The 16,568-nt window shown below is 36.0% G+C and overlaps 1 protein-coding gene across 1 annotated transcript in view; it reads left to right on the forward strand.

Annotated features, from left to right (window-relative positions):
• Positions 1–3,965, forward strand: part of LOC129927400 (uncharacterized) — a 35,988-nt gene extending 32,023 nt beyond the window's left edge. Inside the window, exon 13 of the mRNA XM_056036325.1 lies at positions 2,580–3,965. Coding sequence (XP_055892300.1) covers positions 2,580–2,782 — 203 coding nt within the window. The 3' untranslated portion in view covers positions 2,783–3,965. The remainder of the gene's footprint in view (positions 1–2,579) is intronic.
• The last annotated feature ends 12,603 nt before the right edge of the window (positions 3,966–16,568 follow it).

Raw genomic sequence — 16,568 nt, forward strand, 5'->3', positions numbered from 1 at the left:
ATTTGTGTGTGTGTGTGCCTGAATATAAAACGTATTTGTGTGTGCCTGTATAGAAATGTATTTATTTGTGTATGTGTGTCTAACTGCTGAATCCAAACAGTGACAAGGGAAAAACAACGTGTACCGAAAACCTGGCAAGTCCAGTGAAAGTTGGCCTTGGGTCCTTTACCAATCAGGTGGACATTTCCAAGGTTGACCCATTTCGGGTTTTGGACGTACCAAATTTATACTTATCTATATATAGAATTTTTTTTTTCTTTCGGTCCTGCTACCTACTGTGTTAATGCGTGGGATGGTGTGGTGGAGTAGTTAGTGACCTTCAAAGCCAGATTACAGACTTTACGATGTAGACAACTCAGAGGCAGACGTAAACATAAACCTCCATCGCGTCAATAAACCTCCCCCTTAGAGGTGCACCTCTCTTCAGAGCAACAGGTCTCCAGAACACCTGGGGAAATGTTCCCTACCTCCTTGGTAACACTTAACAATGTTTCTCCATTAACAGGTGAAGACGTTCTTTGAATCGCGTCTCGTCTGCTTAGTGGTGTTCATGTTTTGTTTCCCTTTTTGTTTTTAAAGTAGTAGGATAACCACGAATGCAGGCGTGTTTTATTTTGTTTTAGAAAGCTTATATTAGCTCGGTCTGTCGGTCTGGCTGTCTGTCTGTCTTGATTCTTTTACACCTTTATTTTTCCACTTCCCATTGTCGGATCAAGTATAAACTTTACGCAATTATTTATTGTCGATGACAACACATGAATCAATAAACAAATTAATCCATTTTTTAAAATTAATTAGTGATAATTAATTAATTTGTTTTATTATAGAAAAACATGAAATAAATACTGCAGTATTGATAAAAATGGCAATAATTGAGCGGTTATTTCCCTGTATAAGCTTTGTTTGTTTTTTTAAATAATATCGTATATTTTGCTTGTTTTTATTACTAGAATCGTTGACATAGCACAAAACTGCGGGTAGACAACTAAACGGCTGTAGGCGCAATTTATCTTAACTAATAAAAACTTGAAATGCATTGAATAATTTCGCTGTGCACTAAGTATAACAGTTATTATAATATAGACAAAACCAACACAATATGACATAAAATAATTGTACTAGGTTTTAGTAATAATGTTGTTGCTTTATTCCCACATCAAACTCACTTCAATAACACAACCTTATAATCTCACGTCTTGAGTTGTCTGTCCTAACTTAGACTAATGACTTGACAATGCCACTTATCTTGACTTATTCACAACCAATCACCATCACCATACAAACACACACACAATCCATAACACCGGGTTCGAATCCTGGTGAAGACTGGAATTTTTATCGTCGGGGTCTTTAGGACGCCTTTAAGTCCACCCTGCTCTAATTAGTACCTGACATTAGTTGGGGAAAAGTAAAGGCGGTTGGTCGTTGTGCTGGCCACATGACGTCCTTGTTAACCGTAGGCCACAGAAACAGATGACCTTTGCATTATCTGCCCTATTGATCACAAGGTCTGAAAGGGAAACTTTACTTTTTTTTTTACTTTATGTAGATCTATAGTTTACAGACATACTACAATAGAATGTTAGATTCAACATTACATGAGTAGCCTACTGTTGTAGATGATTTATGCAGGAGTCATTCTTATCTTATCTTATGTAATACAGACGTTACTTCCAAAAGAAGATGATTACGTGCTACGCGTCATGTATTCAGTCATGCATATTAACCAAAGACTTAAATTCACTGGTTTTCCTGGCTAGCTCAGGCTATCCATTTCATGCTCTAATAGCACTAGGGAAGAAGGAGTATTTGTACAAATTAGTCCTAGCATATGGGATGAGGAATGTGCCTTTATCTTTGTGTCATTATGAGAAGCTCTTTAGTGGCATGAATTTGCGCTTTGTAAGCATTGCATGTTAGCCTACAGATCTGAAAGCATTGAAAAATTTTAACTTATCAACTATGATAGCTGAGCGCAGGAAGAATACATAAACATTTACTGAGCGAGTGGACGCTTGCTTTGAACTAACCATAAGCCGAACAGGATAGTTCTATAACTTTTATTTGAATGTCCCAACTCATTCCACCTCAGACAGACCCCGAGACCTCAACAATCCAGCGTAACCAACATCCTCCATACCAAAGTAGAGCAGCTAGATATGGCACGCTACTTTTCCATGACACTCACTGATTGCCTACAGCTAAACAGCGGAAAAGCTGGCTAGAAGATAGTGTGTGTAGAAATCATGTCATGTAAATAAAGTATTTAGCCAAAATCATTTGAAACACTACACTCATCTTTAATCTTCAGAATCGAAGACATTGCCATTCTCAATATTATCTAGCTTAAAGAAATAACAGGAGATTAGTTCAGGTCAAGAAATAAAAAAAATTGTTTTCTCTGTTTAAAAATAATTTGAACATCTCTCTCTCTCTCTCTTCTCTCTATCTCTCTCTTCTCTCTCTATCTCTCTCTCTCTCTCAATCTTTATTTCCTTCATCCTAACCTTCTACAGTCTTTTATTCTCATCTGAAAAGTATTGAACATGATATTTTTGAACATGATATTTGCTCTACAGAGACCTCCACCAAGACAGAGGAAAACTTGAAGAGACAGAGGAACATTCTCATCTTTTTTAAGAACTTGGACAAACTTTACGCTGAGGAAAAGAAGACAAGACCAAAAGATGCCAAGAAGTCGCAGCCGAAAGAGCAACAGTTGAAAGAAGAAGACAAAGCTGACACGGTCATCTTGCACAAACACGTGCACACAGAGTTGTGATCGGACACACTGACCGGAAGACTTGGCCTGCTTTTTAGTGTCTTGTGTTTAACGTTGTGTCTGGAGTCGCTACTGTCTCTTTTCATGAAGTCTGTCATGGATCCTACATTTGTGTGAAGTCTGTTGAGTGTCCTACACTTGTGTGGAGTCTGTTAAATGTCATACACATATGTGTCCTTTTTGTTTTGTCTTTCCTTTTCATTCTGACGTCTGTCAGCCAGCCTGCAGATGTGAAAGAACTGAAGTACGTTACAGTTCAGATCATTTTAGCTCGTGGTTGGCCTTGACATTTTTATCGAACAACTTTTTCTTTCCATTTCTTCCAGAATCTTGGTTTCATGAAGGAACTTAAAATAGTCAACGATTCAATGCTCATTAGACACTTAATCTAATTGTTTTTGCGGGATTGAATGTTATAAAATTATATATTTAGGATTCATTCTGTTAGAATTTTTTTTTTACATTTACATAATATTTCACTTAATTGTACGTTTCTCTGTGTATTGGGTCCACCATACATTAAATTCGTAGTTTTGTCTCTCCAGGTCTCCTTAGATTCCACGAAATCAGATGAATTCAGTCCCTCCCTTTACATAGCAGCCAACGCCCAATCTCCTCCCTTTTAAATCAATGACATGAATAGTTATTTGGTTTATTCTCACACTACCAGGATCCAGTGTTTTTTTTAAATAAAGCAATGTAGTTGTAGAATAGTACACCAACAGGGAACATTTAGGACTTCTTAAAGTCACAGGTCTACAGCATTCAGTAAGTTTTCTTAAGTCCCAATCCCCCCCCCCCATGGTTACTGTCAGGTCAAGTGTAGTCCACCTTGTGGGGAAATCACTTGAGAACAGTCATTTTCTTGATAAATGTATTGTAAGTATTTCCAGTAAAAATAAAACTAAACACTTCCGCACTTTGGAAGATGATAGATAAATAGAGAAAATAAATAAATAGATAAATAAATAAATAGATAGATATAGGTGTTGTGTATGTTTTTGTTTTAAGGCTGAATGAAAGACTTATGCTAAATTTATTTTGACGAGTTTCACAGATTGATGTTGTCATTCTGGTGTCATATTGTATGACACATGACAGAGACAACTAAAATGTTCCATTATCTTTTACGATGCGATTGTTTTGTTACGATAGTCGTATAAATAAAATATATACAAACATTTCTAGTGTGTTTTCATCATAACATTAGAATATAACAATGTACAACAATATATGTACAACTTGCTTTAACTGACTTAAAAGAGAGCACCTTTTGTTGCAGTCGGCTTCAGAACGAGACAGCTGTAGATCACTCACATAGGCCGCAGGATACTCATTTGATCCCAAAAGAAAATTCAATGTCGAGAACAGACTTAGAGAGTCTAAATCGACCACCAACAGACAATGGTTGATTATGTTTACTCTGGTTATGGCAAAATATGTAGGGCGCAGCTGGGGCTGTGTAGCCGCGTGAATACTGCATTCCTTGATAATCTTCGGACTCGAAGACAAGTTTTTTATATTCTACACATGCATATCCTGAAGTAAGGAAAGAGATAGTGTATTTTGTCACACATATACTTGTTATATTCTGTACCAAATTTCCTGCAGTTATAATGTAAAGCAGGAACCTGAACAACACCCACTTCCCAAAGGGACATAAACACGCTTTAGAATGTTGTGCATCATTACATTTAGTGTCCACACGCCCTCTGAACGAAACAGTGGGAGATAGGCTCGCACACAACTATTCATCCAGAAGTGCACATGTTGTAAACTAAGCGACAATGGATAGGTGACACCTTTAGGCAAGATGCGGAAAAAGCCAAATAAAAAATGGAATGCCAAGAGCACAAGACATTAGAGTGACCAAAGAAAACATGTCAATGAAATGTACTGAGCAACGCAAAGACTGGGGGGGGGGGGGAGATGATACTGGCTCAAAAGATTGTCCAAGAGATTCTGTATAAAAGTCCTATCTTCTAAAGAGGTCAAATTTTTTTATTTGTGTATATTTTCAATATTCTATAGAAGTCAAATTTCTATAGATGTCCAATTTTCTATAGATGTCCAATTTTCTATAGAGGTCCAATTTGTAAAGAAGTCTAATTTTCTATAAATGTCAAATTTCCTATAGAGGTCCAATTTTATTAGAAGTCCAATTTTCTATAGAGTTCAAAAGTTCCACAAAGAACACTGATGACAAGATCATAAAAAAAAAAAAAATAGTTTGAAAATAATATCATTAGCAATTAAGTTAGTGGTGATGATACAGATGATAATAAAGGCCTTAATAATAACAAAGAGGATATAAAGGGCTAAATTTAACTCGCTTTTTGTATTAGTTTGCATTCATGTGAGTATGTGTATATGTACATTTCGATTTCAATTCACGAAATGGTGTGTTTTTTCCCCCTCAAATTTGAGTCATACTCAGTGGGAGATAATTCGTTCATGTTGCACTTCAAACTCTCAATGTGCACGGTGCTCTTCCCTTGAATTGATTTTGCCCCAATTTTTTGCCCTTGCTCTTTTAATCTTTATTATGAAGTGCATGTTAGATACAGATCTAATCTGTGAGATCAGATGGAAAGTCTCCCTCTCTTTCTCTCGCTCTCTCTCACTCTCTCTGTATATATATAAACTGCATTTTCTTCAAGATTTTTTTAACGCGGAAATTTTTTAATTTTTTTTTTTTGAGGATTCGAATAAGAGATTGAACCTTTTCAAAACAATTACACAATTGTAAGACTTCAGTTAGGCCAGGAGAGGCGCAGTAGCTGAGCGGTAAAGCGCTTTGCTTCAGAACCGGGATCCCGGGTTCGAATCCTGGTGAAGACTGGGATTTTCAACTTCGGAATCCTTGGGCGCCTCTGAGTCCACCCAGCTCTAATGGGTACCTGAAATTAGTTGGGGAAAAGTATATATATATATATGTATGTATGTATGTATGTACGTATGTATGTATGTATGTATGTATGTATGTATGTATGTATATAATATATATTAATGCATGTATACGTGTGTATGTGTGTGTGTGCATGTTAGTTGCCGTTTAAAAATTTATGTCAGTTACTTTATTTTTAAATAATTCAATCAGTTTTGACATACATTCCATCTTCCCCTCGTTACAGACAACATAATTACAATAACATTGCAATTAAAATAATGAGAAGGATATGAGTCAGTCCACTGATGACGTAATAGTTTCATAACGTGATGACATTTTTTTTTCAACCTAATTGGTGGATGAAGCAAAGTAAAGTAAACATGGAATGGTGTTTTGCATCTCAAAGTCAAGTGTCTTTAAGTTTCACTAAAGGAAGAGCTAAGACTTACAATGAGAATAAAATATCCGCTCATCTAAAGTTTCTTTCATAATTAACCCTAACTCTAACGTAACTCTTAGTAGTTAGCTTTCTGACAAGGATTCATTATCATATTTAACGCGATAGAGCTTAATGTTGAGTAAAAAAAAAAAAAAAAAACACAGAAAATTGAAATTTCTTAAAAAAAAATTTAAATAAAATAAGCATTAGAATATTCAATAAATTCAATGTAGAAAATGACATCAATACATTGTTGATGTTAAAAGTGATAATATTACCCAGATAATGTCGATGACCTCTACAAAGACCTAGATTTATACATACATTGTGGTAAAGAAGTCTTGTTTTTTTGTTTAGTAGTAAAGGCCCCAGGCGTCCTACCTATTTTAGTGAGCCATGGTTTAACAGACCATAACATGCTTGTCGAGAAATGTGCTGTCATATGTGCTGTCATATGTGCTGTCATATGTGCTGTCATATGTGTTGTCAGCAGAGCAGGCCTTCCTTAGGCCACTTCAACCTATGCGGCCGCAGGGGGCCCGCACTTTCATAGGCCCAGCGCAAATACTAGGTGTAAATTATTAACTTAGACCATTATAACTTATAAATAATAACATGCTTTTCGAGACTTTCTGATTTGTCCAGGTTCTCATGGAATTTTCCTGAAATTATTAAAATCTCCTCAAAAAATAGACAAAAGTGTCATTTTGGGGTGCCAATCGTACGCGCGTTTTTTTTTTTTAAAAGATATTGAGTCTCATTGAATAAAAATGTATAAGAATATATTTTCTAATACAAAATCTTTATTTTGACATTATGCTTATCCCTACCCAGACTCTGCAAAAACTTTTTTTTTTGTCAAATAGCACCCTGAACACTACAAAAAATTCTCTCTCTCTCTCTATGAATGTTTAAAATCTCAGAACTAGTTTCAGACCGGACATTGTTCGGATCAGTAGGCCTACCTGACTAGAGATAGAATCAGTCGTCTGCATGATGATCTGCAAACAGGTGGATGGAGTTGTAGCCACAGGAGTGGGGGACAACAAAAGCCAGACATGGAGTACATGTAGCCACATGCTACCTTAATTCAACTCAACAGAATTCAGCAAGAGATTTTTTTCTCCTCTTTTCAAATGGATTCTATTCTTCACTAAAAGTGCACAAGCTAATGCCATAGGATGCTGACCTATAATTCTATTTGGCAAAGTTTTGTAGAGGAACATTTTTAAAGTAAAGGAATACTTGCAACATTTATAGCTTTAAAAAGTACTGAAGTTTAGCAGGTCCATGAAAGAGGATTTTATTTAGTCCCAGGCTCATGAGGATGAAAAATGTCACCACAAACTTTTAATTTATTCCGACACTGTCCCCCCCCCCCATCCCATAGAACAAAAACTATATGGAGAGCTGCCTGACCTGGAAACCACTGCGCAGTTCATCTTAGATACGTGACTACTTGTAGGAATTGTCCAACATCAAAATGAGAACGAGGAAGAAGAAAGCAATCCATCAGCAGCTGTTTAAAGGCTAACACTTTACGATGACCAGTGACCAACGACCTGTGATAGTAACGAGTGACGAACAATAAGTTAACAGCAGTCAGATAAGAGAATGCAAAGCAGTCATTCTACATTCTCAGAATTGAACCCTGGATGATTACGTTGGAAGCTCTTGTCAAGCTCTCTACCATGTATCAAAAGATAATTTATAGTTGTGGATGAAAATGCGTGATTTTTACCCTAGATTATTTCAGACGCGGTGGTTGAGTGGTAAGGCGCTTGGCTTCCGAACATGGGGGTCCGGGGTTCTAAGACAGGAAATGTTAATTTTGGACTCTTTCGTCACGACACAGAAACAGACGATCATTACATCATTTGCCCCATAGATCACAAGGACTAAAGAGGAACTTTACTGTAATAACTAATCCAGCTCTTCAAAGTCACAAAACTCAAAGCTAGATTTTTGTGTCGGTACACAATTGCTAGTAACTCACTCCGTCTGTCTGTCTGGACATTTTGTTTATTCTGCAACTTCCCATTCTTGGATGAAAACTTTGCACAATGATTCAATAGTGTATGAAAATACAAGAATCAATTAAACACAAAATTAGTAAATTAATTATTTTTCTTCCCCCCCCCCTGCCCCACTCCATGTCCCCAACTGGTCCAGTCACGTGATAGGATCATAGCGTATTGAGAAAGTTACAAGCATGAAATGACGCAATTGGTAACAATATAATTAAACGCACTGATTTATTGTTTACATTTTGTATAAGCTTTTTAAATGTACTTTTTAGATTTTTTGTTATTATTCAAAAATGTTTAGTTACATAATATAAAACCAGCACAATGTATTTGAAATCTATATCTACGGAGGATGGCTATACACTATACATTAGTGATGCCCAAACTACGGCCCGCGGGCCAAATCCGGCCCGTGACGCGCTTCTATCCGGCCCGCCAAAACATTGGAACAAAATGTAAAAAAAAAATGTTACAAAATTAGAATGTTGAAAAAATATTCTCACTCTTTCCTTGAAGAATTCCATCTTTATGTTTGGTATTCTAATATTTATAGTAAATACATTTTTTTTATTTTAAGAACACAAGTGTTGTTTTTTTTTCAATGACGATAAGACTTGACAGCTATTTTTAATTTTCGGAAAATTTCCGCTTCTGTCGTTGAAACCTTGTGTGTGAAACAGAGAGTATCACTGATGCACAATTTTGGGTCGTTTTCTTTTGATATCAATGCGATTGGTACCGTATTGTTTAATGTTTGTGATTTAATGAAATGGGAGAGCCTAAGAAACGAAAAGTGGACTCTGAATGTAGAAACTTTCAAGAAAAGTCGACAGATCTTTATTTTTTTGTTTAATATGATAGTATGCGAACATTTTTGATTTGCAAAGAAAGTGTAGCTGTTTTTAAAGAACAAAAGAATCAAAGGCATTATGAAGCCAAACACATAAACACATATGGTGGCATTCTTGGTTTGAGCCGCGAAGACTAGATTCCTAAGTTACGACTAGAGATTGGGGGGGGGGGGGGTTGACGAGAATATATTACAAAAAGAGACAAGAAAATGAGTCGGCGATAACAGCCAGCTACAGAGTTTCTCACATCTTAAGTAGACCAATGAAGCCTTTTTCCGATGGCGAATGTTTAAAAAAAGTGCTTGTTAGCAGGGTTGGAAGAAATGTGTCGTGAAAAAAAGAATGCAGTAGAAGCTGTCAACATTTCTCGCATGACAATTACAAGGCGAGTTCAAAATATGGATAAAAATCTCCATTCACAATTAAAAGACAGATCAGCAGAATTCGAAATGTTTTCTATTGCCGCTGACGAGTCCACTGACATAACTGATACCGCGCATTTCTTGGTATTTATTTGCGGTACAAACAGCAATTTTTTATATAACAGAGGAGTTAGCAGCTATGAAGAGCATGAATGGGACTACAACTGGAGAAGACCTGTTCAAAGAAGTGTCAACCATCATAGAGGACCTTGCTCTTCCTTGGAATAAATTATTTGGAGTGACTACTGATGGCGCTAGAAATATGGTTGGATGTCACAGCGGACTGACAGTAAAAGTTATTTAAAAAGTGGTTGAGTCAAATGGAACTGAACCCCTGCGGCTTTACTGAATCATTTACCAACAAAATCTCTGTGGAAAGGTTTTGAATCTGGACCATGTAAAGATGATTGTGTTTAACATTGTACATTTCATCAAATCACAGAACGTTGAATCACAGAACCTTCAAAGATTTTCTGACAGAAATAGAGTCTGAACATGAAGACGTTCTATTTCACAGTGAAGTGAGGGGCTGGTTAAGTCGAGGAAAGGTGTTAAAACGTTTTTTTTTACTTGAGACACGAAATTGAAATATTTATGAAAAATATAAAAAAGTGTCACAACTGAACGACCCCTCATGGTTCTGGGATTTGGCTATTTTATGTGACATCACATCACATCTAAATGAACTCAACACCAAACTACAAGGGAAAGACAAATTGATTTCACATGAGTATGCAGACATAAGCGCTTTCCAAACAAAATTGCAACTCTTCATTCAAGAGGCAGAAAGTGTGCATCTTGTCCACTCTCCAACCTGTACCACTCTACGAAATGATAAGCAGCTAAATATGTCTCTCCCAAAAGAAAGAATGATCCAACTTCTGAGGCTCTTGATGAATAATTTCAGTGAAAGATTTGTAGATTTTCATAATTTAAAAAATGAAATCCGTCTTTTTGAAAATCCGTTTGCTGCCGATGTGTCAAGTGCCCCGACAGATCTGCAACTGGAACTGATTGACTTACAAAGCCAGACATCCCTGATTGACAAATTTCAAGTGATGCAGACCATTGACTTCTACTCCATGTTACCTGCAGAAACGTTTCCAAATCTTCGAAAACAAACGTTAAGGATGATCACAATGTTTTCAAGCACTCATTTGTGTGAACAAACTTTTTTAATGATGAAACGGGTGAAAACCATGTTACGTAATCGCCTCACGGATGAACATCTAGATTCAGTGCTCAGAGCTTTTGTTTCCTCTATGCAGCTAGATATTCAGGAGATGGTTTTGAATAAACTTCATGCATCACATTAATTTATGAAAGTAGTTCCACAAATAAAACTATTTAAAGAAGCTTATTGTATTTTTTTTCTTTTTGGTGATATGGCCCGCGACACGAATGCCAAAAATTAAAATGGCCCGCAGACCAAATAAGGTTGGGCATCACTGCTATACATAGCTATCTTATTTTGTGTTTCCGGTGTACAGACAATAAGGGGAAGATAAGCGATGTATTTGAAAAGCTATATGATGATAATTTTTGTGCACTTCTTCAGCAGTAGCTTATTTCCCTTGTAGAACAAACAAAAATAATTTCACACCAGAGATCTTTCAACATGGCGTGCTTGGAATTGTTTTGTTAGACTCTCAAAATCTCTCCTAATCTTCATACTTCTACTTTTTACACTCCCTCTAATTTACCTTACATTTCTTCAAATTCTTTTGATTCTTTTTCATGATTGTGTTATTTCTTACATAATCCGAATTGTATCTTCAACATCGGGAACTAAACAAAGAGATTATCATGTTAAAAATGTATTATGAAAATTCCCCATTACCCATTTTACTACATATATTTTGATCTATTTACAGAAAAGACATAATATAAACAAGGAACCAAAGTGAAAATATACATACAAGCTAATTTCGTTACCCAGCTATATTTCGTTTTCTCGTTAATCTACAATACCAAGGCAGGATATGAACATACTAGAGATTGGAACTATTTAATTACTTACAAGCTCTTCAGACATGTCTAGTAAGTTAAACAAATTAACTTCCCATTCAAACCCTGTGGTCTATGGAGCAGATGATATAAAGCTTATCTGTTTCTATGGCAGGCGGTCAACGAGGGTGTCCTATGGTCAGCACATCAAACAACCGTATGATGCTTTAAGCTTAGTTTTCATTCATGGTCTCCTCCCCTCCCGTTCAATCACTCCATCTCCTCACATCCCAACCTCTATCCCCTCTCCCCTCTAGAATTGAGAGTGTTTTGGGGAGCCAATCTTGATACATCAAAGGGAAGCAAACGGTGGTGGTGATAAAAGAAAGGGTCATAAATGCTACAATAGTCCAGCATCTCTTGACCGGTCAGTCCCTGAGATCAAAACTAGTATATCATCTCCAAATAATATTTGTTTGTATACTTTACTAACAAATGTATACGCTGTACAAATATATACAAAATGAGCGTGATTTAAAAAAGAGAGATGTTTAATAAAAAGCTTCATCTAACAGTAGTATGCAAGGTCGTGTGGTATGATGTCAATAGACCCAATGCCACTTCATAGGTCTATACGACGTGGCAACGAGTTCTTGTTTTTTACTGCCCACAGGTTGTGACGTTGCAAGTCAGTGTTGAGGCCCTCTATGACGAATGGTCTCGGTTTGAACCCTTCCCCTGCAGAATGTCTTGACTAGGACGTAATAACTCAGCAAGAAACGTCTAAAATATATAAGGCAAACAATAAAGGAATATTATATTTTTTTCCAAACATTTTTTAAGGTAAAAACAACTCAATGATCGAAGTGAAACAATTCCTATAAATATTATTTCGCTACCATATTGTAATATCTATTATAGAAAGAGGTATTTCCGTTTCCGGAAGAGAGCTCTCCATTCTCCAAATTAAAATTGTTCATCTATGTAAGAAGAAAAGGAGCGTGGTGAGCCAAGGGAGACTATACAGCATGTCTTTGTATCTATGATACTCATTACTAATATTGTCCTGCAAATCGGTTATCAGCTTTAAAATTAGGAAACGTAGAGCTTACAAAAAATTACGTAAATTTGATGTAAACAAAAAGAAATTTTTAAAACGTGGGAGCGTCCTTGAGGTTTTGTGTGTGTGTGTGTGTGGGGGGGGTTAATAAGAGTTCAAGGTGAAACAAAGGCTCATCGTTCATGTATAATAAACACATACGTTCAAGGTCATGTGCTCCGAACCACTTATCAGAGACTTACAACATATCCCGTGATCCCGTGTAAACATGCCATAAATAAAAACAGTCACTTTGTTGTCCGCCTGTGTTTCTACAGATATAGGCCAGTGTTGTCCGCCTGCGTTTCTAGAGATATAGGCCAGTGTTGTCCTTCCGTCCATGTTATCCGACTTGTATTTACGCTTGCTCGTTTTTTGATGAATACACTTCGCCAAAAAGGTCATTTGATAATTTATTAAACATAGATACCTGCTGCATATCTTCGAGAAACATCACTTCCGGTAAGCATGGAAAAAGAAAAATACTAGATTACAATAGAAAAACAAATAATATTCAAGTATTTATACCTACTTTATGTTCCAATATTTAGGCTGTACATACTTAATGTGTCTAATTCTCTTTCTTCAATAATCCAAAATTTCATATAAATGTACCAATAACCAGGTCTTCTAATCTTACATTTTATTCTTAAAATAAATATTTATTTCCTTTAAGTGTGTATTCTACAAGGTAGAATATTTACTAAATACTTGGGAACGAAAAATTCTTAAGAAAATCCATGATGATGTACAAGATGAAACGGGGTGGAGGACACGCACTAACCATGAGATAGACCAATTGTATGAAGACCCAACGATAGTGACTGAAAAAAAAAGAACTGACTACGTTGGGCAGGGCACCTTGAAAGAATGTCAGAGAACAGAGGAGCGAACATTGTATACCGGCAAAAAAACAACAAAATGCTGGCGACCCAAAGGCAAACCACGAATACGATGGATTGATGATGTTGAGGCAGATCTACAACAGCTTGGGGTTCGGACGTGGAGACGAAAGGCTCAGTAGAAATCTGAATGGAGTGATGTGTTGAAGCAGACAAGATCCCTGCATGGGCAGTAACTCCACCGGGATTCAGGGATAGATTGTGGGATGCGTATCTGCAATTATTTTTAACAGTTGGCTAGTGTCTTGTTAGTAATAATTGATATACTTTATCCCTTTTCAGAACCTAAGTTTGTATTTTTTATTTCCAATATCTATTTCCCTGTGTCTCTCTTGAAACTGGTCGTTCATTATATCCTTCTCCAAGACTTTCTCCCTATAATTTTAACCTTTCCAAGACGTCTCTAAACACAGTATTTACTATGACGAACAGCATCCACCGTCCAAGCAGTAAATCAACAGCCCCCTCCCCCCCCCCATTTTTTTTTTTCGCATTGCCAAGGGAGTGAATTCCCCTTGGTTTAAACTAAAGAGGAGACAATCTCACAGAATGACAAAACATCTGCCAAGGATTGATTTTTTTTCTCTTTAAATATTGTGTACCAGGATGATCGATGGGTTAAATTATTAAACTTTTGATAACAGGTTGTTCCCCTTTTCGGAAATCTATAAGCTGTTTTTGACCTTTAAGAACCTAAACTTAAAATAAGGTTCAATTTTAAAGAAAGTTTTATCACTCAAAAAAACAAGAAGAGAAAGAGTTACTTAATTTAGGCTTTTTAAAGATCCTAAGAGGAATAGCTTCCAAATCTAACAGAAGGTAGTTGTATCTGTTGTGCTAGGTTTCAAAAACTAAAAGTCCTATCGAACATTTGATATCGTTATATTTAGAAGCTAAAGATAGGTGCAACGGTTAGTTATTTGAAAACATTTCTGACCTACAACTTTCTCATGAGGATTTTAAAGCCTTTATAAAATGTTCCAGTAATTATTATCTAATAGGTATCGTGGTTATCAAAATGAAATTATATATTTGGGTGTAACTTTTAGAGGTATTATTTTTAATATTCATTTTTTGTTTGTTTTAAAACTAGTTTAATTTATACACCAAGACAAGTACCGTGTGTTTTGTGACATCATTACCAAAAATCTTACTCATTACTATTGAGAAAACACAACAGAGTATGCACTTTATATGCAAATAGCTAGTTTCTAAAACTAGATGTATAAGGCACTTCTTTAACCACTTGTAGTATTAAGATAAGATGAGATAATTTTATTGATCCAATCAAATGGAAATTCAGTTTGATTACAATTGACAACCTCAGCGTAACTACTTTACAAAAACAATATGGATGAAAAATTCGTAACAACATTCACTCACGAAACATATACACATTCACAACCAGCGCTTTACGAATTGGACTTCTATGTACTTCTCAATGACGACAGCTGATCTTGTAACACTCTGACCGATGGTGGGATAAAGGAGTTTTTAAATCTTTCAGTTTTAGTCCTAATGGAAAGGAGACGACCACTTCCTTCAGATCTTATGTAACAGTGGTTCAATGGGTGCAGGTTGTGCAGGCACACTGTCCCAGCCCACATCATAGTTTCGCATTGTCTTGTCTTTGTCTCTCTTTATGTACAAGCACAGAATCTTGTGATATTCAGGCCGGGCATATTCAGGAGTTTGTGGTTTTTTATTTATGTTCACTAAAATACAATTTGAAATGTACATTTGTATGAAGCATTGTTGTTTGTAGTTCATAGTCTCTGGTAGCCACATACAGAGGCTTACTATGACTTTTTAAGTCCAAAAGTTCGCTTTGTTTTCACAAAGCTCACTCTGTCTTTCTGATAGAAATCTCGTACGCGTTTTTTTTCTCCCACTTCCCAGTCTCGGATCAATTGAAACTTTGCACAACTCTTCATGGGTCGGTGACAACGTAGGAATCAATCAAAAAACAAAATGAACCAATAAGTTAATAAATAAGTCGTACTTTCTAAGTTTAGTGCCTGCATTGCTAGGGGGAGATAAGCCTTTTGTAAAGAATTAAGTCGTTCGCTACATTTTCCAAGCTAACAATAGACTATACAATCTTTGACTTTTATAAGTAGAGGCTAGATCAATTTTTAAATATTTCTTTTAAATACACTCACCCCCCACACTCTACCCTCTCCCGTTAGTCAACAAAAGTCACTGGACCATATCGTACTGAGCATGCTATTAGCAATAAAGTAACGAAAACGAGTCATAAAAATATTTTCTATAGCACACACTTTAGTATTGTTAGTTAAGATCTACTACAATTAATTATATGATTGTTTAAAATAATTGATGGAATTTCATCAATATAAGCCTTGCATTTTTTTCAAGTCTCTTTTTATTATACTTTTATTATACTTTTCATGTTATAATTACAATAGCTACTATAGAAAGTCAACGTTAACAAATAACTAAAATCTATTAGAATCTAATTTCATGTTCGTATCGCTAGATACATCGAAACCCGTCTTTTGACCTAAATAGCTTACCGAACAGAGAAACCACATGAGTCGCCCAGAATTTGAGTGGAAACGCAATCTCTATTAGTAATTCTTTGCTACATTGTTGTTTTTTTATATTCTTAAATTTTTATTTTTGTAAGTTACAACCAAAAAAAAATACCCACGTCTGCTGATGCTTGGTACGTCTATACTTTCAGCTAATTGGTTGTTATGACTACTGTTTATAGACATGCACTACTTTCATCATTTCTATTCCTCCATGTCGCGGCGCGCACTTAGCAGCTGTTTGTCTGAGTCTTCTCAAGTCACAGACTCCCCGGGGCGATCCCCATCGAGCCATTTGTTAACATGATACAGTTCATTGGACGATCATGTTGCAACACCAATGAAACTGTTCTGTTTTTCTGGACAACCAACTTCCCGTACAATACGAGAGTCGACTAGTAAACATCGTTTATTTTTTTCTTCGTGAAAGTTATTTTTATCAATGTACATACTGTAAGACTGGGGGGGGGTTGCTGCAGTCATTTAGTACTAATATATTTAGCTGATGTCAATTACAGCAGACTCGCCAGACAAATAATTATAGTGATAAGCTCATTGCTTTATTTTATGTATTAAAAATAACAATTTGTTCTATACAAGTTTGCCCTAAACAATATGACTGTTGACAAGTAATTGAGGTGAGAATTATGTCCT

The sequence above is a fragment of the Biomphalaria glabrata genome, chromosome 7, assembly GCF_947242115.1.
Source record: "Biomphalaria glabrata chromosome 7, xgBioGlab47.1, whole genome shotgun sequence".
NCBI classification, from domain to species: Eukaryota; Metazoa; Mollusca; class Gastropoda; family Planorbidae; genus Biomphalaria; species Biomphalaria glabrata.